Source organism: Leucopleurus acutus (assembly GCF_964270905.1).
Source record: "Leucopleurus acutus genome assembly, chromosome: 8".
In the NCBI taxonomy this organism is placed as follows: domain Eukaryota; kingdom Metazoa; phylum Chordata; class Mammalia; order Artiodactyla; family Delphinidae; genus Leucopleurus; species Leucopleurus acutus.
In genome coordinates, this window is record NC_139151.1 from 27,644,097 (window position 1) to 27,668,501 (window position 24,405).

Below are 24,405 nucleotides of genomic sequence, written 5' to 3' on the forward strand. Positions count from 1 at the left end.
CTTAATATTTAAGAAGACAGCTCACTCTCAAACTTGCCATTCTAGCTGAACAGACATTTTGTCATTTAAAACCTGCTAACTCCTTAATACACTATCCATAGTTCCTATGTAAACCAGTGCAGATTTTCAGGGGGTTTGAGCTGGGGTAGGGGTAGGGAGAAACTCTTTCTAATATAAATTAAATTTAGAAGAGTATTTTTTAGACTTAATAGGAATGCATACTCTTTGATTCTATATATCATTTATTTCCTAAATAACTGAGTGAAAACTTAGATAATGTAAATAGATAATATAAAATTCACAAAATGAAGTAACAGAAATGCTTTAAATAGCATACATTTCAAGTAAAAATTTAAAAAAGAATTAACATAAATCATCAAGTTTAATATAAAACTACAGAAAAATAATCTCTTCAGGATATATCAGTGGCAAATGTTAGTTTTAATTTCATATTCATTGTTTATTTCTGAATTGACATTTTAAGGTCGTGTTTGCGGGTATTTTAAGATACAAGCAAACAAATTTTTTAAATGAGTCGTAGCTCAAATCTTCCCTAAATTTGAATTGATAGAAAGGTACCTTTTAGATATCCTTTTCTAAAATTCATATGAAAAGAGCTAAATGATTCTCAATGAAGTGAGAGAGGAAGAGAGTAACATGTGCACTCATATAAAATACCCTATGACATAGAATCCTTTCTGACAGGGTATGGTAAGCAAAAATGTAAAAGTTTCAGAGAGCAATGTCCCTCACAAAATTCTTTTCTCTACTTTCCAAATTAAAGTGGCAGAGTATTACAAATGAGGGTATTTATAATAATTTCCTCTAGTAGAGGAAGAATGCTTGTTTGTTATTGATCTTAATCTGGCAACTATCAAAACATAATAAAACCCTAAAATAAAGTTTGAAAAATAGGTAGAATGTAATCTTTTGTATGACAATCATTACTGTGTTTAGATACCAAATATTCTGGTATATTCTGTTTGTCCAGTAGATCTTATCTATTCTGCCATGAATTGATGATTCTAGTTACATTCCAAACTCTCTCAGAAGTTTTAAAAGGTAGCTTTAGTAAATGCACAATGGCACAGGGCCAACGCATAATCTTAGTGAACTCTTAGTGAAACGTAGTCATCACAACCACCTTGCTGGCCTCAACTGGCACCTCCCTGTAAAACCTGTGTGCCAAAGGTTTTAACCAAACCAGACTTCTTAGCATCTGCAAAAGTCCATGAGTTTTCCACTTTCATGGCTTGGTTTGTGCTGCCTGCTGTACCTAGAGTGCTCTCTTTTCTCACTCCTATTTCTTCTAGAAAATCCTATTTCTTCTAGAAAATCCTATTTCTTCAGACTCTTTTTGTCCTCCCCAAAAGAATATTAGAATCTCCTGTTACTTTGAACCTGGTATTTACCCATATCCTCTTTTTATTTTGTATTTCTACCCACTGCTCAACTTAGCATAGGACCATGCATATACCACACTGAAACATGGTCCTTAAACTTGATTCAACAGTTGCTCTTGACATTGATCTCAAATAGTTCTTTATGCCATTTTGTTTGTTATTCTGTAATCTGTTGGTATACAGATGAACTATGATGTAAAAAATCTTCAAAGCAAACAAAAATATTTATGGCAGATACATATTTCCCAAACAAGCTAATACCATATAGGTTGGAGATCTGGATTTCAATTTTGGAGATCAGAAGTTTATTACCAATTAGAGACAAAAAAGATCAGAAGTTTATTACCAATTAGAGACAAAAAAACAAAGAAAATAATTGTCAGAAAAATTATTAGTTTGACTCTAAACAAAAATCTATCAAAGAGTATCTGGTTCATGTCCTATAGAGTTTAAATATCAAGACATCCCAAAGGAGTATGAGTAAGAGCTATCTTGGGAAGGTGTGCAGGCTCATACATGTGTAGTAACACTCCATTTATCTATATAATTGGAGAACCATTTCTAACACATTAATGAGTTTTTAATTTAATACAGTTAACCCTATTAAGCAACAACACAATGCTTAAAAACTATATATTTTTTAAAAACGGAGATCTGTACACATTTTGCAAACTACAGTTCATGGACCAGGCCCCCAATTGTCTTGGTATGGCCTATAAGGAATTAATGGTTTTTACATATTTAAATGTTTGGAGAGGAGTGAAACAAAATAAAAATAAATTTTTGTGACACATTAAAATTATATAAAATTCAAATTTCAGTGTCTATAAATAGAGTTTTATTAGAGCACAGATATTCTCATTCATTTATGTATTATGTATTAGTATTATCAGTGGCTACCTTTTCATACAACATCTATAAATAGAGTTTTATTAGAGCACAGATATTCTCATTCATTTATGTATTATGTATTAGTATTATCAGTGGCTACTTTTTCATACAACATCAGAGTTGAGTAGCTGTAACAGAAACCAAATTGTCTGCAAAGCCTAAAGTATCTGCTATCTGGCTCTTTATAGGAAAAGTTTGCTGACCTTTGGCATAGATCATTCTCCCTCATTAAGTAAGGCATAATGAACATAATGTAAACTTTTGTTTTGGTACATAGTATAACATAATGGTTAAAGGCAAGAGTTTGTCAACTAAAGAGACCTAGCTCTCTCATTGACTGCTCTGTGACTTTGGGCAAATTATTTAAACTCTCTAAGTTTTAATTGTCTCAGGAATAAAACAGGATAATAATTCTACTTATCTTTTGGGTTTGGGGAGAATTAAATATATAACATACATAGCAAATAACCTAGTGCATATGACAGTTGTGGAGCCCAAAAATATGCCTAAAATGTAAGGATACAGGAAAGAAAATAAAACAATGGCAAAAGATACACTTGACAAATATGGGCCAAAAGAAAACTTGGGTAGCTATGTTAATATTGAAAAAATAGACCTTAAGACAAAAAGCATCATTGAGGAGAGAGGGGCTCATTACCCTTCTAATATATATTAAAAAAGGTTCAATTTACCAGGAAGATGCTAAAAATTCTAAAGTATTTTATATAAGATATATCAATCACATATAAAGCAAAAATCTATATGAATACAGTTAGAAATTGATAAATCTATGACCACAGTGGGAGGTTTCCATGTACATTTCTCAATTAGGTTAAACAGTCAGAAATTTAATAAAAACATAGAAGATTTGAATAAAAATGTGTAATGATTATATAGAAAAATTCTCCATGAAATATTATTAAAATTGTACTTGTACTGGAACACGAAGAAAATTCTAAGAAGTTTCAAAGAATTAGTATTATTGAGAACACATTTTCTGCTAGAATTCATTAAGCACTTCACACAAATGAATTTTATATATCTTAACAAATGTGACACAAGGACAAATGAAACATTTGAATGAGGCTACCGACTCATGAAAGAAATTGAAGCATGGTTTAAAAAGGTTCTTCAAACTTCATGCCCAAATATTTTAAGACAAGTTTTATCAAACTTTTGAGGAAAAGTTAATTTTAACATTATACAAACACATCCAGAAAAGATAAAAATACATAATATTCTGCAACATATTCTAGAAGGCTAATATAAACCTTGCTACAAAATTCCATTTGTAATTACATGTGTAAAATGACATGTGTCATAAAGGGGGTGATGTAGTTTTATTTCCCCTCCACTCCTTCCTGTTGACTTTAATACAGATATATGATTGGAGCTTAAGTAGCCACCATGGACCTTAAAGTGAAGCCACATGTTGAGGATGTCATAGCAACAATAATAGAAGTCTGATTGCCAGAAGATAATGGGACTTCCACAGCAGTTATATAGTAGTGCCATGCTATATGTACCTCATATATATATACATATCTATGCATGCGTAGGGGTATGCATACATATATTGTTATTTTGTATTTGTTATTATTTGTGGCCTAAACTATTCCTATCTAATACAAAACCAAGATAGAAAACAATTTGCAGTAATTTTCCATTGTACTTTTCTTAGAAATATCACACTTCACACAAGTGTCTCATGAATTATTCTTTCCAAATATATAGGGGAGTCTTCCTGGCAAGTATTTGTAAGTACAATGTACAATTTCTGAATGCTTCTGAAGATTTTAAAGCACAAAAGTGGCATATCTGTGGTTTGTGTTGCAAGTAGTTCACCCTTGCAAGTTAACAGAAGATGAGTTTAAGAAGGACAGTACTGGAGCCAAGGAGAGAAGTTGATTGATGCAGGAGAATGAAGAGGGCCTGAGCAAAGACTTCACTACTCTCCTCCTCAAATTTATCTTCTGTGCACTTACATGGAGGAAAGGATAAATTTGGCATATTTTTATGTGGCACACATTTGGCAGGACTGATGATTGGTTTGAAGAAAAAGGAGCAAGCCTAGCATGCAAGGCAGAGCACTACCTTCTAGGATAGAGAATATATGAAAAGGAACAAGTTTGAGGGGGCAGGTGATAGATTTATTCTTGAAATGCTGAGTTTTCAGATACAAATGGGACACAATAGTTACTATGTAAATGAGTCATACAAGTGAGTATGAGACCATAAGATTCATTCATTCATAATTACTGAGTGTGACTAAATAACTGGTCCAGTGCTTGTTCAGGGAAACTCAGTGAGTAGGACAGAATTCCTGCTATTATAGACCTTAAATAGTCCAATGACAAACACATAGAATTAAAGAGTTGGAATACCAGGTTGATAGAGATAATACAAAATGCTATGGAAGCACACAGAAGGGGGGTTAACTCATTCGAGGGTAAATGTGTAGAAAAAGACTCCTTGAAGCAAGTTATGCTCAGACCTGAAGGATGAATAGGAATTACTCCAGAGATATGCAATATATGTTTGAGGTTGAGGAAATGGCATTTGCAGAGCTGTCAAGGCAAGAGAGAACCTAGGGCTCAAAATCTTTAGAAAAGCCATTTTCACTGGGGCTTGGTGTTTCAGGGGAAGTGGACTATATAATGACATGGGAGAAGCAACCAAGAGACGGACTGTAAAGCATCATTTAAGGAATTTGAACATTATAAGAAGGGTAATGAAAAGTCATAAAATAAATTCTAATCAGGAATGGGGTATATGCAGGTTTGTGTTTAAGAAATTTACAGAGGCAAAGTTGCTGAGGACAGACCCCAGGGGGAAATGCCAGAATTTTAGGAGAGGTTAGAGGAAGTCTACAAAGGAGATGAAAAATAAGAAATCACAAACTTATGCTTCAGTCTGTTTCTTCATCAATTTAGCATTTATACCCAGAAATGTCTTATGTATTATGAAGTTTTATGTCTCATAAAATATTATCTTATAATAAAAAAATTGTCTCATAATATAAAATATTATATAAAATATTAACCAAACACCTTTGATTTGTGATTAATAATACTGAAATGATAAATAGGGCTTCCCTGGTGGTACAATGGTTAAGAATCCGCCTGCCAGTGCAGGAGACACGGGTTCAAGTCCTGGTCTGGGAAGATCCCACATGCCACGGAGCAACTAAGCCCATGCTCCAGCCACAACTACAGAGCCTGCGCTCTAGAGCCCGCAAGCCATAACTACTTAGCCCATGTGCCACAACTACTGAAGCCCATGAGCCTAGAGCCCATGCTCCACAAGAGAAACCCCTGCAGTGAGAAGCCTGCACAACACAATGAAGAGTAGCCCCCGCTCGCTGTAACTAGAGAAAAGCCCATGCACAACGAAGACCCAATGCAGCCATAAATAAATAAACAAACAAATAAATAAATAAATAAATTTATTAAAAACTCTGTTTAAAAAATGATAAATATTTATTGGAGTTTAAGCATAAATTATTATGGTATTAGTATACTACTACCACTAATTGCTACTACTAATAAATATAGTAGCAACAGCAACAACAAAATAATAGCTATAACTTATATAGTTTCTTATATGCCAGGAATTTGATAAGCACGTCATGTATAACTCATAGTGACCCAGTAGATTTGATTATTAATACTATTTTTCAGACTAGAAAACTGAGATCTAACTATGTTAAGGAACACCTAATAAGTAATACATCTGAGATTTGAATTCAGGCACTTAACACTATGGTCTTAGGACTGTCCTCCACGGACAAAATCTGGGCTATAGAACTGAAAGAATGCTGGAGCTATTTCTGTTTAAACATGCAAAAGATTGTCAAGGCTATCATATATTAAACTAAGGAAGTTATATCTAAGAACTCCTTTCCATTGCTTCAAATAGTAAGTTACTGCTTTCCATAGTCCTGATATCATATGTATTATAACATGGTGAATAAACTCTAAAAACACCATTGAGTAAACCTTACCTCTGACATAAGTTTTATGCTGTAAGGATTTTAACCTTAATTGTGCATTGTCACTACACGCACATTTTGTTCCATTTTTATAATAGAATGAAAATTAATTGAGACAATGTAAATTATCTTGAGGCACTGTATTCAATCAGAGCTCTAAAAGAAAGCTTTTCCCCTCAGATCTTCAAATAAGCAATATTATTTTTAAACAAAGAAGCAGTCAGGAAATTGCAAGTCATTTGCAGACTTACTGCTTTTGAAAGTTGTGGGTCACTGAAAAGGTGGAATCATGAGAAAGCTTATGCAGTTTGACCTTTTAGGATAAAAAAAAGTTGCTAAAACATTATACTCACATTCCATCAATTTAAGGATTCTCAAGGAACGTGTTCCCTCCCCTTGGTCCTCAGATGTGGCTGAATAACTCTATTGACAGATTCAGCATCTGTTCAGGGCTCTGACACAGCAAAGGCTTTAAAAATTTTTTAATATTTCAAAAAAAGCATTAAAATGGTCACCATGAGGGAAAATTAGAACTCTCTTGGACTCCCATACATTTATTTTGTAATTTGTTTGTTTGAATTTTGAATTTCCATTGGGCAGGGCATAATCACCTTTCCAGTGAGTAGGGCCTCCAAAGGTCTCATCCAGATCTGTTCTTTTAATACATTACTTATTTATATATTTCATTGAAGTATGCCTGATTTATAATATTATTTTCAGGTGCACAACATAGTGATTCAATATTTTTATAGATTATATTCCTCTTAAAATTATTATAAAATAATAGCGATATTTCCCTGTGCTGTACCATATATCCTTGTTGCTTATTTATCTTGTACATAGTAGTTTGTATCTCTTAACCTTGTATCCCTATCTCGCCCCTCACCCTTTCTCTCTCTCCACTGGTAACCACAACTTTGTTCTCTATGTCTTCAAGTCTATTTCTGTTTTGTTATATGCATTGGTTTGTTTCACTTTCTGTTTTCCATATATAAGTGATAACATTCAGTATTTGTCTTCATCTGACTTATTTCACTAAGCATAATACCCTCTAGGTCCATCCATGTTGTTGCAAATGGCAGAATTCCATCCTTTTTTATGGCTGAGTAATATTCCATTAGATCTTCCTTATCCATTCATCTGTTGTTGGATACTTAGGTTGCTTCCATATTTCTGTTATTGTAAATAATTCTGCTGTGAACATTAGAGTGCATGTAATTTTTCAAATTAATATTTTTGTTTTCTTCAGACATATATGCAGCAGTAGAATTGTTAGATCATATGGTAGCTCTATTTTTAGTTTTTTGAGGACTCTTTATACTGTTTTCCATAATGGTGCCCCAATTTATATTCCCACTAACAGTGTACTAGGGTTCCCTTTTCTCCACATCCTCACAAACATTTGTTATTAGTGGAATTTTTGATGAAAGCCTTTCTGACACATGTGAGGTGGTATCTTCTTATGGTTTTGATTTGCATTTCTCTGATGATTAGCAATGTGGAACATTTTTTCATGTGCCTGTTGGCCACCTGTGTGTCTTCTTTGGAAAAATATATATTCAGGTCTTCTGCCCATTTTTTAATTATATCATTTGCTTTTTTGATATTGAGTTGTATGAGCTGTTTATATATTTTGGATATTGACCCTGTATTGGTCATATCATTTGCAAATATTTTCTCCCATTCAGTAGGTTGTCCTTTTGTTTTGTTGATGGTTTCCTTTGCTGTGCAAAAGCTTTTAAGTTTAATTAGGTCCCATTTTAAAATTTTTTCTTTTGTTTCTTTTGCCTTAGGAGACAGATCCAAAAAATATAGCTAAGATTTATGTCAAAAAAGTATTCTGCCTATGCATTCTTCTAGGAACTTTATGGTTTCTGGTCTTTAATCCAATTTGAGTTTATTTTTGTATGTTGTGTGAGAAAATGTTCTAATTTCATTCTTTCACATGTAGCTGTCCAGTTTTCCCAGCACCACTTATTGATGAAACAATCTTTTCCCACTAATATTCTTGCCTCCTTTTTTGTAGATTAATTGATCATGTTAGTTTATTTCTGGATTGTCTATTCTGTTCCACTGACCTATGTGTCTACTTTTGTGCCAGTACAATGTTGTTTAGATTACTGTAGCTTTGTAGTATAGTCTGAAGTCAGGGAGCATGATACCTCCAGCTTTGTTCTTTTTTCTCAAGATTGCTTTGGCAATTTAGGGTCTTTTGTGGTCCCATATACATTTTAGGATTATTTGTTCTAGTTCTGTAAAAACTATGGATATTTTTATAGGGATTGCATTAAATCTGTAGATTTCTCTGGGTAGTATGGACATTTTAACAATATTAATTCTTCCAGTCTAAGAACACAGGATATCTTTCCATTTCTTTGAATCATTTTCAAATTCCTTCATCAATGTTTTATAGTTTTCAAAGTATAAGTCTTTCACCTCTTTGGTTAACTTTATTCCCAGATATTTTATAATTTTGATTTGACTGTAAATAGGATTTTCCCCCTAATTTCTATTTCTGGTAGTTCTTTATTAGTGTATGGAAAAGTAATGGATATTATAGTATATTAATCATGTATCTTGCAAATTTATTAGTTCTAACGGTTTTTTGACAGAGACTTTAGGGTTTTCTCTATATAGAATCATGTCATCTGCAAATAGTGAGAGTTTACTTCTTACCATCCAATTTGGATGCCTTTTATTTCTTTTTCTTTTCTGAGCATTGTGGCTAGGACTTCCAATATTACGTTAATTAAATAGAAGGAGTGAGAATGGGCTTTTTGTCTTGTTCCTGATTTTAGGGAAAAACCTTCTATTCTAAATGATAATCTTGCTGGGTAGAGTATCTTAGGTTGCAGGTTTTTCCCTCTCAGGACTTTGAATATATAATGTAATTGCCTTATGGCCTGAAAAGTTCCAGCAAAAATATCAGCTAATAGTCTTATGAAGGTTGCCTTGTATATGACTCTTCGTTTTTCTCTTGCTGCCTTCTAGAATTCTATCATTAACTTTTCTCATTTTAATTATGTTGTGTCTTGGTGTGAGCTATTTCAGTTCATCTTGTTTGGGTCCCTCTGTGCTTCCTGTACCTGGGTATCTGGTTCCTTCTTTAGGTTTGAGAAGTTTCCAGCCATAATTTCACTAAATACATTTCTGACTCTTCTTTCTCTCTTCTCCTTCTGGGGACCCTATAATGTGAATGTTGGTACAATTCATGCTGTCCCAGAGGTCCCTTAAATTGCTCTCAGTTTAAAAATTTGTTTTTCTTTTTGCTGTCCTGATTGGGTGATTTCCATTAGTTTATCTTCCAGATCAATTGTGCATTCTTCTGTATCAACTAGTCTGCTGTCTTTTTGTTTTGTCTTTTTATTTTGTTGATGGTTTCCTTTGTTGTGCAAAAGGAAAAAATCTTCTAATGTGTTTCTCATTTCAGTTATCACATTGCTCGGTTCTGATGGCTTCTTTTTTATATTTTCTAGTTTCTTGTTAAAATTCTCACAAACTTCCCTATTTCAGTTAACATTCTTATTACTATTCTTTTCCCTAATTCAGTTAGCATCCTTATTACTAATGCTTTGAGCTCTTCATCTGGTAAATTATTTATTTCTGCTTTATTATTTATTTTTCATGGGTTCTTCTTGCTCTTTCAATTGAAACAAATTCCTCTGTTTTCTCATTCTGCTTAACTTTCTCTGTCTGTATGAAATTAGGTGAAACAGTTACCTACTGCAGTCTTGAAGGAGGGCGTCTTTGTGTGGGTGTGTCTGTATACAGTCTGCATGTGCCCAATGACTTTGTTGGTAGAGCTGGATCTGATGTGAACACAAGACATGACCTTCCCCAGAGTGTGCTGGTAGCTATCACCTTGGAAGGAGGTGGAGCTTGAGATGGAGTGGCTAGGCCAGAGTCACATGTAGTTGGGGCTTCTCTTCAGCTCAGTGGCCTTCACTACCCTATCTGAGGTGCAAGTGGGTCCTAAGTTGCTAAGACATAGGTCCTGAGGGTTAAATCTGAGCTGGCTCCATTCCATTTAAGTGTGTGTTCTACCACCTTCTAGCACCTGCACCCTCACCCTTGAGGGGAGCAGTGCTTGGGCAAGAGGGGCTGGTGTGGGTGGTCCACTTGGGTCTGCACATGGGCTATGGTGGTCCCACCATAGTTGGAACCCCAGGATGCTTCTGATACACTGCCTCTGTAAACATCATCATGGCTGCCCCTGCCCTGCTCAGATGCAGCTCAGGGTCTAAGCTGCCTTTGTCCCTTCCAGCTGAGCTCTCCCCTCAGCGGCAGCAGCCCTCACCCCAATGGGGAGCTGTGTCCTAAGCAACCGGCTTAGGCTAAAGTACATGCAGGGGTTGTCACGGGAAAATGGCCAGTGACCTGGTGCAGTTTCAATCTGCCCTCTCTGCCCTGCTTCAGGAATAAACAAGTGTGTGTGTGCTCCTCAGGAGTGGAGTCTAGGCTCCCCACAGCCCTCCTGCTAGTCCCACTGGCCCTCCAACAAGCCAAACAGACTCGTTCCCCATGTCAGACCCTGGGTCTGGGAGTCCAATATGTGGCTGGAACCACTCACTCCCCAGGGAGGATCTCTCCTCTTCTGTGTCCCTTCTTGGGGGTACAAGTCCCAACCTGATTGCTTCTCTTCCCTTCCCACTGGATTCTGTGTGGATCTTTCTTACAACCTTGTTTGTACAGAAGTCTTTCTGCCCGTCTCCGGTTAGGTGCAGTGAGAATTGTTCCATAGGTAGGAGTATTTTTTTAATTTTATTTCTTTTTTGTGGTACGTGGGCCTCTCACTGTTGTGGCCTCTCCCATTGTGGAGAACAGGCTCCAGACACACAGGCTCAGCGGCCATGGCCCACGGGACCAGCTGCTCCACGACACGTGGGATCTTCCTGGACCAGGACACGAACCCGTGTCCCCTGCATCGGCAGGCGGACTCAACCACTGCGCCACCAGGGAAGCCCGGTAGGTGTATTTTTGATGTGCTCTTTGGGGAGGTGAGTTCTGTGTCCTCCTACTCTGCCACCTTGATCTCTTCCCCCCAGATATGTTCTTAGTTTTTTTATTTAGAGACTGAACACTGATGGTGGGAAAGAAGTGAGAAAGGAAGAACATCCAGACAGGTGATCTGTCAGTCAGTCAACAATATGTGTCTAGTGCCTACTAAGTGGCAACTAAATTGACCCAAATATTCATGGAAGGTGCAAACTTATTTTCTCTGCCATCACACTCAGGCCTCTTTAACCTTTCAAATGAATGTTTGAGAGGCTGATGGCACCACAAAAGCAACTGTAGGCTTCTGTATTTCATCACAGAATTTCTCCATCCTGTCAACCCACTGCTTATTTTGCTGCTCCTTACTCTGCTCTCTTCTTTGACTACCCTTGTTTTAGCTTCATGTCATTGTTCTTTGCTAATCTCTGCCTTGTTTGGCAGTCCTGTTCTGATTCATTCTCCTTGTTAGATTTCACGACTCTTTCAGCATACAACTTCCAGCATTTGTCCTCAAATCTTTCATTCTATAACCAGGGCAAGTGGGAGGTGACAGAGAGATGTGCACCTCTCTTTTCCTTCTCTCACCAGGGAAAAAGGATTAGACACAAACCCTCTTTGTAAAAACACCCACCAATAGTCCTTCATCCCATCCACTCACCCCTTAGTACACTGTTCCCCTTCCTAGCCCATTGTCGTAACAGCCTGTAGAATCTGGGATAATAAGGGCAGGGAATAAACATTGCAGTGACAACCAATGGAGATGCTATGAAGGGAGCAGAGAATGCCTTACCTCTTCCTGATTACAGTAGTCCCTGTTATCCGAGGCTTCACTCTCCATGGTTTCAGTAACATTTGGTCAACCATGGTCCAATAATATTAAGTGGAAAAGTGCAGAAATAAACAATTTATGTTTTAAATTGTGTGCCCTTCTGAGATGCGTGATGAATCTCCCACTGTTCCTGCTCCATTCTGCCTGAGATGTGAATCCTCCCTTTGTCCAGCCATCCTGCACCTTAGTCACTTAGTAGCCGGGTTGGTTATCAGATCAACCTTTGTGGTATAGCAGTGCTTGTGTTCAAGTCACACTTATTTTACTTCATTTTGGCCCCAAAGCACAAGGGTAGTGATTCTGGCAATCCAGATATACCAAAGAGAAGCCATAAAGTGCTTCCTTTAAGTAAAAAGGTGAAAGTTCTTGACTTACTAAGAAAAGAAAAAAAATAGTATGCTGAGGTCACTAAGGTCCACAGTTAGAATGAATCTTCTATCCATGAAAGTGTGAAGAAGAAAATGGAAATTTATGCTAGTTTTGCTGTTGCACCTCAAACTGCAAAAGTTATGGGTACAGTGTGTGGTAAGTGCTCAGTTAAGATAGAAAAGGTATTAAATTTTTACAGTAAGATATTTTTAGAGTAAATATCAGTACCTGTTTATAATTTTCTATTTTATTATTAGTTATTGTTATTAATCTCTTCCTGTGTCTAATTTATAAATTAAACTTTATCACTGTAAAAACATAACATATAAAGTGTTCAGTACTATCCATGGTTTCAGGCATCCACTGGGTGTCTTGAAACATATTCTCCATGGATAAGGGGGGACTACTGTACTATTTCTTCCTCAATTACAAGTTAAAATCTCTGTAGGAAGCTCCACTGTTATTTTTATACCTGTATTTTCCTTTGCTCTCCCACTGGCCTGGATCCAGCAGGAAGACAGTGATACACTTGAAAGATACAGTTAAGTGTTGTTTTCCTCCTGTTGGAATGGATTTTCCTCACACTTAGCAACTGGCAACAAATAAATATTTGGCATTGTCAGACTGACCATAAATGTAATAAAAGTCAATAAGCAAATAAATTTGGATGAGCTATAAAATATAGTCTAAATCCTAATGGGTTCACTATAAACAGTTACCTGAAAGTTGTCACAGTAGGTTTACAAAAAGGGAACTCTTCTTCATCCTGGTGAGGGTTTTAGACTTAAAGATTTTTTTTTCAGGATTAGAAAATAAGTTGAAAATAGGGCTTAATGTTGTAAAGAATTAAAGATAAATTATTCATCCTTTCTTGGATAATACCCAGTTAGAACCTGAAAGATTCTTACTTCTCCTGAACTTATATGTCAATTAACTCTGTTTTGCTATTGTGTTTGTAATTTTGTTTTTAATAAGAAAAATGGTCCAGAGCATTTTAAGTGGCACAATTAATGGTAGATGTGTGCTAGCAGAGTATCAGTATGTGTGGTAATTAGGAATTGGAGATGGGGGGAATGAGGAAAAACAGGTGCTTGTAATTAGCACTGTAGACACTAAGCACTCCAAGTCCAGTTGAGAGGTTGTATAATTACCCCTGATTTTCCCCATCCCACCCCTATCTGAAAGGGATTTCAAAGAAGGAACAGATATCAGTAATTTTACTTTGGTGTGACTTGAAGTCATTAGGCTCTGTTCCTTAGAGTTATCTGCTCTGTCACCCCTCTATATTATTATGAACTTGAGTTTAAAGGGATCCTAGGAGTCCATAACTGGTAATGGATGAGAGAAAGGTTAAGGTTCCCATTGTGCCTGAAATCATTCACTTTGCCTTCTCTCTCTAGGTTCTGAGGGAAGGCAGAGAAAGAGGGAAAGAGCAATAAAATGAAACAGTATGAGAAAAAAATAAAGAAGAGAATTGGAACTGAACCCAAAATGAAGATAGGAGAGTTTTCTGGAGTGATTTATACAGGTTTAATTTTGGGGAAATAAAAGAGATATCGAAAGGTGTCTCATGCCTTTTCCTTTTCATTTACTCCTTTTTCTATTACTTAGATCTCAACTTTTTTGTAAAAGGATTTAAAGCAGTTTTAAAATAAAAGGTATGCATGCATTGAAACCCAAAAAGCAGAAATAAAATAGGAAGATCTCTCCCCTCCCCATGCAAACATACTCCTCTTTCCATCCCCTCATCACTTGCACTGGCTTTAGCATGGGATAGCAGCATATACATATTATGCCATCCCCAGCATTGTTTCCTAGACTTCTCAAAATATGTTGTGCAATGTGTAGAACGTATTTTTGTAAGAAATAGTGCTAAAAAGAAAAAAAATGACCAAAGGAAACAAGCCAAACTAGCCAAAGTAAAGTTTTATCCTCTATGCTTTGCCAAATATCTCTCTCCTAGAAACAATTTACATAATGTTATAATATTTATTAAGATAATGGACACAAGATATTTAGCAACCTGTGAAACATCATTAGCCTGGAAAGCACTAATGTAGGTAAAACACTGAGCAGTAAATGTTAAAGAGAACCAGGATTAAGTAAAATAAGGTCAGTGTCAGCCATTGCTTACATTAGACATGAGGTCAAAGTTGCTGGTCATCATAACAGTTTTGAAAAATACCGACAGTGATCATTAGAATTTTAAAAAATGTTAGGTTTATGTCTTATCTTTCCCTTGATCATAAATTCACCTTGTTATCAGTGGTGTTAGAAATGACCTTAAACACATCATAAATACTTAAAATTCTGGGCAACAGACGCAGGTAAAAAATATGTTATTTTGAAAAGATTTATTGAAAAACAACCATACTTATAAATATTTAAATTAATGTCTCTTTTTCACTCAAGGAAAATGACATATTAATTAAATTTGAAAAAAATTTCAAGATTTTATATAACCGAAAATATTATTTAAATTTTTCTAAATATTTAATTTAATATGTCTAAATTAAGAATGTTATTTTTCAGCCTTCTCCATATTTCTTCATCATAATAAAATTGCATTCAATTCAAGTACCATTCTTACAGGAGAATTTTTCATTTTGACTACTCTATGAACTATTTGGTTCATTAAAATATGGTGCCATTAATAAAAAATAAGTTACATGATTAGTTATTAGAGCTCTAAATTTATTTGATACTATTGTCAATGACTTCATTTGATTAATTTGCTAAACATGAAAGGTATAAATATAAAAAGATATAACAATAACTGGAGAAGGACTTACATTTCTAAGGGAAGAAAAGATATGTAAATGTATAAAAAATGCAGTATGAAAATTACTATATAAAGGATTATGTGCAGGATGTTCTCTAAGTTCTTTTCTTACATAGTAAAATATAAATCAAGAAGAGATTTGGACATTTCACTCAAAGTGAAATATTGCAGATGAGCTCTGTGGTTAGATATGCTATGTTGTCCAATACAGTAGTTTTTAGGCAAATGTAGTTATTTAAATTAATCAATTAAAGTCAAGCAAAATTTAAAATTCAGTTTCTCAGGTAGATACATAAGTCACATTTTAAATCATTCAAGAGTATCATATTTATTAACACAAAAATCTTATCAAAGTTTGTGTTTAAATGATGTTTTATAATTGTTTTTCCCAAAAAGGCAATGATCTTTTTCGAAAATAGTTGTGTTCCAAATTAAAATTGTAAAAACATCAAGCTATGCATCAAAGACAAGTTTCCAGTTGTCAAGTAGAGTGTTGTGCACTATTTTCTAATGAAGTCATAGCAAGAGAGTTAATTTATTTTCAGTAGTAGCTTGCTCATTATTGCATTATTAATATTTATCAAAGTACCTGATGAAAACTGAACAAAGTTTTATTAAATGTTAAATGGATAAATGGATACATTGAAAGAATAAATAAATGAACACATTTTTTTTCTTCTTTGAGAGTCAGTCAAACGCACAGAAGCAGGAAGTCATCTGCTGGTAAAGAGATCACTGATGCCACCTACTACTTTTGTTTTCCACCCACAATTTCCAGGGAAGGAATAGAATATTTGGAATATAAAATATCAAGAAACCTTAAAGATAGTTTGAATGAGCCTTAAAGAAAGTGCAGTTCAACTTTCCTTCCTCCTGCCCCTGCGTCCCCTTTCTTTCTCTTTCTTTCTTCCTTCCTTTCTTTCTCTTTCTTTCTTTCTTCCTTTCTTCCTTCCTTCCTTCCTTCCTTTCTTTCTTTCTTTCTTTCTTTCTTTCTTTCTTTCTTTCTTTCTTTCTTTCTTTTTCTTTCTTTCTTTCTCTTTCTTTCTTTCTTTCTTTCTTTCTTTCTTTCTTTCTTTCTTTCTTTCTTTCTTTCTTTCTTTCTTTCTTTCTTTCTTTCTTTCTTTCTCTGTCTCTCCCTCCCTCTCTCCCTCTCTCCCTCCCTTCCACCCTCCCTCCCTCCCTTCCTTCCTTCCTTCATCTTCCTTCCTTCCTTCTTCTTCCTTCCTTCCTTCCTTTCTTCAGGTGTGGACAAAAATATAGACAGGTTCACACAGCTCATCAACAGCAGACCAGGACTAGAACACAGGTTTTATATTAGAGGAAATAAAGTATGATTCCTTTTATTGATTGCAATTCAACATTTTAAAACACTACTTAAAGTTATAATAGAGTGAAGCTCTTGTATCTTAAGATATCACTGTATCACTATAGTGATTACAATTTCAGAAATAATTGAGTGGATCAATGAAATAATTTATTCCAAAATAAGAATTTATGAGGCATCAGAAAGTCAGGTTCCACTCAAGTTCATAGAGAAATTCAGGGTCATATTAAGGCAGCTACTTAGAACAGGAAAAATGTTTGGATGAGCAGTTATGATCACAGTAGATGATTAGAGAAAAGTACTAAAATGTACCATACTATCTTATTTCTTTACACTTCATTTTTGCATTATATTTAAATATTCTGATCTTTAATGTTGATGTGTGTTCTTTTAATTATTCATGATGTGAAAATATGGATGACTCTTAGACAACTATATTTATGACAGAAGTTAATCATACTTTCATAACTGTGGTTCACACCTCAGTTGGTGATAGTGATACATAATTTTAAAAACTGTATCTAAGAGGAGGTAAATTGGGCTTGTGATCCTAAATTCATAAAATGAGCACAATAATTTCAAAGAGGGAAAATTATTCTCGTCTTTTGCAAGTACTTACGTAAGACCCAGAATATTGAGAAAAATGGTAGTATCATGGCAAAGTGAGCCATCTGAACATAAGAAACAGCCATTTTCCTGACATGTTATTTTTCATTCATGCAATTACCACTTGGAATAAAGGTGTATACTCTGTGATTTTTTAAAAATTTATATATTTGTCTGCATCGGGTCTTAACTATGGCACACAGGATCTTTGTTGAGGCAGGCAGGATCTTTTTTGTGACGTGGGCTCTTCATTGTGGCATGTGGGTTTTCTCTTCTCTAGTTGTGGCATGTGGGCTCCAGAGAGCATGGGCTCTGTAGTTTGCAGTGGGCTCTCTAGTTGAAGAATGAGAGCTCAGTAGTTGTGGCACGTGGACTTAGTTGCCCCGCAGCAGGTGGGATCTTAGTTCCCCGACCAGGGATCAACCCACATCCCCTGCATTGGAAGGCGGATTCTTTATCACTGGACCACTAGGGAAGTCCCTAAAGGTGTATACTTTGAAGTTGGATCGAATTACTATAATAGAAGGCAATTCAAAGGACTAGCTATTCATCCCAAAGTAAGTATTGGAGAGAACTAAGAAATACTAGAGAGTGATTTACATCAACTGGTTAAAAGTAACCAGTTAAATTCTAGGGTGATGACAGGAGAAAGCAGGCTTTTGTGCAGCAAGTTAATAGGTAGATTAAAAGTTACAGGATGCCTTATTAGAAGAAATAGTGCTGGTACCATGATGAGTTTAAGCCTTTGAAGGCAGAAATTTAACCAGGAGAAAGAATCTCTAAATAACCAAGTATTGTCTGCTTATACTAGAGAAATCCCATGGTAAAAAGTAATGGGAGGTGGACCAAGTTTGGATCATCTGACTTGTTATGAAGGAGTGAGGATCCTAAAAAGTACAAACTGGTGCAAAAGCAAATCATTAATTTTAATCCCTGTTTGGTGGGGAGGCTGATGCATGAATGCCTAGAATCCTCTCCTTGCCAGAGACTGGTTTGCACAAGGGCAGAGGAAAGTGAGACAGGTCCCACTGGTATTTCAATGAGACCAAGATGCCATAAGATAAGGATCTTCTGCCCAAAGTGGCAAACTAAGCTGTGTCATAACAAGCCACAGGAAGAACCATCTCATCCATATTCCAGTATATATTTCTTGACATTATGATTCAATTTTTTAAGCACTTAAAATCAATTTTATTGAAGTGGAATTTTTTTTTCACTTGACATTCATATTATATAATTGATGAACTTACATTGGTACGTTATTACCCAAAGTCCTAGTTTACACTAGGGTTCATCCTTGGTTTTATACATTCTATGGGTTTGGAAAAATGTATAGTGACATGCATCCACCATTATAATATTACACAGAACTCTTTCACTGCCCTAAAAATCCTCTGTGCTCCACCTATTGATCCCTTCTTCCCCTTCACTCCTGGAAACCACTGATCTTTTTATTGTCTCATAGTTTGTCCTTTCCCAGAATGTCATATGGTTGGAATAATGCAGTATTGTATCCTTTTCAGAATGTCTTCTTTCACTTAGTTATATGCATTTAAGTTTCCTCCATGTCTTTTTATGTCTTGATAGCTCATTTCTTTTCAGTTCTGAATTGTCTAAATGTATCACTGTTTAATCATCCCTTCACCTACTGAAGGACATCTTGGTTGCTTCTAAGTTTTGACTATTATGAATAAAGCTGTTATAAACATCTGTGTGAAGGTTTCTGTGTGGTTTGGGTGAAAACACCAAGGAGCATGATTGCTGGATCATATAGTAAGAGTAAATCTAGTTTTGTAAGAAACCGCCAAATTGTCTTACAAAGTGGCTGTACCATTTTACATTCCCCCCAACAATGAATGAAAGTTCCTGTTACTCCACTTCCTAACCCCCATTTGATGTTGTCAGTGATCTAAATTTTTTCCATTCTAATAGACATGTAGTAGTATCTCATTGTTGTTTTAATTTGCATTATGATTCAATTCTCAGTGTCCCCTAGCTTAAGAATATTTCCAAAAGTTAGAAGTGAGGAGAGTGATAATCTCTCTAATCTGTAATACATTCTCTAGGATGCTTTGGATTGTTAGCTATTGGAAAATGATACCATGAGATATAGATAGGCTCCCAAATTTCAAAATGAGAATTAGAGTATGCTACAACCATGAAGAAAATACACTGATGATATTAAATTTTCTGAGCTTGTTTCCAAATGGAAAATTTACCAAGAATGCCAATATAAACAAAGGACTATCATTGGTGTGAAATCTTATATGACTTACATTTCCATCTAATTAAATATGTAAATATAAATGAGAAATATGAATTCATTTAATAAGTTTTTGTCTCAATATAGGATTCTGAATATTTGGATTTTGAAGATAATTATATCTTCAAATGATTTATTTTGTTTATTGTTTTTATATTTATTGTTTTACTCACTTCACAGGTAGAATTTTACTAAGCATGTTCTTGAAATGTTGCCTGTTTGAACTTTTACTATAACTTCTTGTCTGCTCCTAAATCTTACACTTTAAGGAAAAAGAACTGAAAATAAAACCCCACAGGTGATTCCCTGATGTTTATTTTGAAGCATAATATGTTGCTATATTCTGGTCACTAAATAAAAAGCAGAACTGAACAAAAATTGGAATTCCTTAAGTTATGTCTCCAACCGAAAGTCAAAGTATATCAACATTGTACAGAACTGTATGGATTGCCAATAATTTAGTGTTAGTTATCCACCTTGTTTCTCCAACACATGGATCATACCACTTATTAATCTTTAAAGACTGATAGGTAAAGATAAAGTGAAAGGTTGCCAGCAAGCAGAAGCCTTACCACCAAATCTTTATTCTCATTATCATGACCCTTCAATTACTCATTTAACATTTTATATTTCAAACTCAATGTTATGCTTCAACCTGATACTATTTAAAAATCTTCCAAATCATGAAATAATTTGCATTTGAGGTAAAGGACATACATATGTTATGATTGCACCTGAAATATCATCATGGAAATTTAAAAAAATTATCTATTTTAATTTCAACTAAAGAGCATGGTTTGCTCAAGTAACCTTATGAATTTGAAGTTCATTTAGTTAAAAATTTTTCCCCAGAGTCAAGATAAAAACACTGAGAATACACATTGACCATTTTCTGATTTTAGCCACATTAGGGATCAAAATATTTTGCTCACACAAGTAATACAAAGTAATTTCAGATAGCAAATTAGAGTTTTACTTATGTAGATGTGGAATTGCGACTTACCCCTGTCTGTGTCATACAGGAAGACAAAACAGTTCCATTCATAGTGATCCAGCAGACTCAAGAGTGCTCCTCGTAAGGAAGGCCTTAGCTGCAGCACAAACTGGCTCTCCCCCTCAGTAGGGAAACTTGGTGTGATGAGGGAGATGTGTAAGGCGCTGCAGAATGAGGTCAAGGTATGTACTGACCTCTTATCATAGAGTCCAAAAATGGCAAATACTCCTCTAGAATACTGGGAACAGACTGAAACAAAAACAAACAAAAAAACCCATAAACTATTAGCACACTCTAAAACTGTTGACTCCACATCTATAGTTTATGAAACAAACAAAATCTCTGAGTCATTGATATGTCAGGAATATAATATAAGGAAAGAGTAAAAGTGAAGTGTGCAATTATTTGTATAATCAATTAGTGAAATGTTAAGCTTGTCCTCAAAGCCCTGCAGTAAATGAGATAACAAGGGGTTTTCTCAAGAAACCAATTTGAATTAAGAAAAATTTGACTAAAATGAAGTAATATATAACATTCCACGATAATGTGACAAATCCTATGCTAGAGACTTTTAAGTGTGACCATAAGAAGCCTAGGGTGTTGGGTAATCTAGAGGTATTTATCTTAGGAGTAGTTCCTTGTGAAACAAAGAAATTAGATTTTTCTTTGTTAAAGCAGTTATAGTTTCTTGAAAAAAATTAACTGTCCTGATAACATTTATATCTATATTCTATATCTGGGTTTTAGGAAATTATGAAGCATAATTAAATAAGATACATTAATAAAATCTGGAGGTATTTCGTTTATTCTTTTTTATTGTGCCTCTTGAAACTGGAGAGAGAGCCTAAGAAATTTAATTAAATAAGAAGAGGGTAACAATTAACAGAAAATAAATTGCTACTGGTTTTCTTTAGATGATGTGCTGTAAGAGATACACACATGTTCTGGAAAAACTAAAGTCCAATTAAGGGACCAGAGTTTACATTCATAAAAAAAGACTAAGAATTGACATTAAGATATAGGGGGAGCTTACCCGGCTCTTTGGTGGGGATAATGGCAGACACTGGGAGGGCTCACGACAAGTAGTACTTCCCAGAACTTCTGCTGCCATTGTCCTTGTCCCTGCAGTGAGCCACAGTCACCTCCCATCTGCAGGAGACCCTTGAGCACTAGCAGCCAAGTGGCTGACAGAGTCTTGGTGCTCCGGCCGGGTGTCAGGCCTGAGCCCCTTAGGTGGGAAAGCCAAATTCAAAACATTGGTTCACCAGAGACCTCCAGGCCCCACATAATATCAAATGGTGAAAACACTCCCAGAGATCTCCATATCAACACTAAGACCCAGCTCCACTCAACGACCAACAAGCTACATGGCTGCACAACTCATGCCAAACAACTAGCAAGACAGGAACACAACCCCACCCATTAGCAGAGAGGCTGCCTAAAATCATAATAAATTCACAGACACCCCAAAGCACAGCACCAGACATGGTCCTATCCACCAGAAGACAAGAACCAGCCTCATCCACCAGAAGACAGGCATCAGTCCTCTCTACCAGGAGTCTACACAACCCACTGAACCAACCTTAGCCACTGGGGGCAGACACCAAAAACAATGAGAACTACGAACATGAAGCCTGTGAAAAGGATACCCCAAATGCAGTAAGTTAAGCAGAATGAGAAGACAGAGAAATACACAGCAGATGAAGGAGCAAGGTAAAAAACCACCAGACCAAACAAATGAGGAGGAAATAGGCAGTCTACCTGAAAAAGAATTCAGAATAATGATAGTAAAGATGATCCAAAATCTTGGATATAGAAGGAAGAAAATACAAGAAATGTTTAACAGGGACCTAGAAGAACTAAAGAGCAAACAAAAAATGATGAACAACACAATAGATGAAAGTAAAAGTACTCTAGAAAGAATTAATAGCAGAATAACTGAGGCAGAAGAATGGATAAGTGACCTGTAAGATAAAATAGTGGAAATAACTACAACAGAGCAGAATAAAGAAAAAAGAAGGGAAAGACTTGAGAACAGTCTCAGAGACCTTTGGGACAACATTTAATGCACCAATCTTCGAATTATAGGGGTCCCAGAAGAAGAATTGAAAAAGAAAGGGACTGAGAAAATAGTTGAAGAGATTATAGTTGAAAACATCCCTAATATGGGAAAGGAAATAGTCAATCAAGTCCAGGAAGCACAGAGAGTCCCATACAGGATAAATCTATGGAGAAACATGGTAAGACACATATTAAACTATCAAAAATTAAATTGAAAGAAAAAAATATTAAAAGCAGCAAGGGAAAAGCAACAAATAACATACAAGGGAATCCCTATATGGTTAACAGCTGAATTCTCAGAAGAAATTCTGCAAGCCAGAAGGGTGTGGCAGGACATATTTAAAGTGATGAAAGGGAAAAACCTACAATTAAGATTACTCTACCCAGTAAGGATCTGATTCAGGTTCGATGGAGAAATTAAAACTTTACAGAAAAGCAAAAGTTAAGAGAATTCAGCACCACCAAACCAGCTTTACAGCAAACAGTAAAGGAATTTCTCTAGGCAGGAAACACAAGAGAAGGAGTGGACCTGCAATAACAAACCCAAAACAATTAAGAAAATGGTAATAGGAACATACATATTGATCATTACCTTAAATGTAAATAGATTAAACGCTCCAACCAAAAGACATAGACTGGCTGAATGGATACAAAAACAAGACCTGTATGTATGCTGTCTACAAGAGACCCATTTCATACCTAGGGAAACATACAGATTGAAAGTAAGGGGATGGAAAAAGATATTTCATACAAAAGGAAATCAAAAGAAAGCTGGAGTAGCAATTCTCATATCAAACAAAATAGACTTTAATATAAAGAATGTTATAAGAGACAAAGAAGGACACTACATAATGATCAGGGGATGAAACCAAGAAGAAGATATAACAATTGTAATTATTAATGCACTCAACATAGGAGCACCTCAATATATAAGGCAAATTCTAACAGCAATAAAAGGGGAAATTGACAGTAACAGAGTCATAGTAGGGGAATTAACACCCTACTTTCAGCAATGGACAGATCATCCAAAATGAAAATAAATAAGGAAACATAAGCTTTAAATGATATATTAAACAAGATGGACTTAACTGGTATTTATAGGACATTCCAACCAAAAACAACAGAATACACTTTCTTCTCAAGTGATCATGGAACATTCTCCAGGATAGATCATATCTTGGGTCACAAATCAAGCCTTGGTAAATTTAAGAAAACTGAAACCATATCAAATATGTTTTCAGACCACCACACTATGAGGCTAGATATTAATTATAGGAAAATATCTGTAAGAAGTACAAGCACATGGAGGCTAAATAATACACTACTAAATAATCAAGAAATCACTGAAGAAATCAAAGAGGAAATAAAAAAAATACCTGGAAACAAATGACAATGAAAACACTATGACCCAAAACTTATGGGATGCAGCAAAAGCAGTTTTAAGAGAGAAGTTTATAGCAATACAATCCTAACTCAGGAAACGAAAACATCTCAAATGAACAACCTAATCTTACATCAAAGCAATTAGAGAAAGAAGAACAAAAAACCCCCAAAGTTAACAGAAGGAAAGAAATCATAAAGAACTGATCAGAAATAAATGAAAAAGATATGAAGGAAACAATAGCAAAGATCAATAAAACTAAAAGCTGGTTCTTTGAGAAGATAAACAAAATTGATAAACCATTAACCAGACTCATCAAGAAAAAAGGGAAAAGACTCAAATCAATAGAATTAGAAATGAAAAAGGAGAAGTAGCAACTGACATTGCAGGAATACATAGTATCATGAGAGATTACTACAAGCAAAGATAGGCCCAAAAATGGACAACCTGGAAGAAGTGGACAAATTATTAGAAAAGCACAACCTTCCGAGACTGAACCAGGAAGAAATAGAAAAT

General features: G+C 35.3%; 1 protein-coding gene across 3 annotated transcripts in view; it reads right to left on the reverse strand.

The window, feature by feature from the left end:
- Positions 1–24,405, reverse strand: part of GRIA4 (glutamate ionotropic receptor AMPA type subunit 4) — a gene marked incomplete at its 3' end in the record, with an annotated part of 520,821 nt that overhangs the window by 331,990 nt on the left and 164,426 nt on the right. For all 3 annotated transcript variants that reach the window (XM_082845543.1, XM_082845544.1, XM_082845545.1), the window contains exon 3: positions 20,457–20,696. In XM_082845543.1, the coding sequence (XP_082701669.1) occupies positions 20,457–20,696 (240 nt within the window). The remainder of the gene's footprint in view (positions 1–20,456; positions 20,697–24,405) is intronic.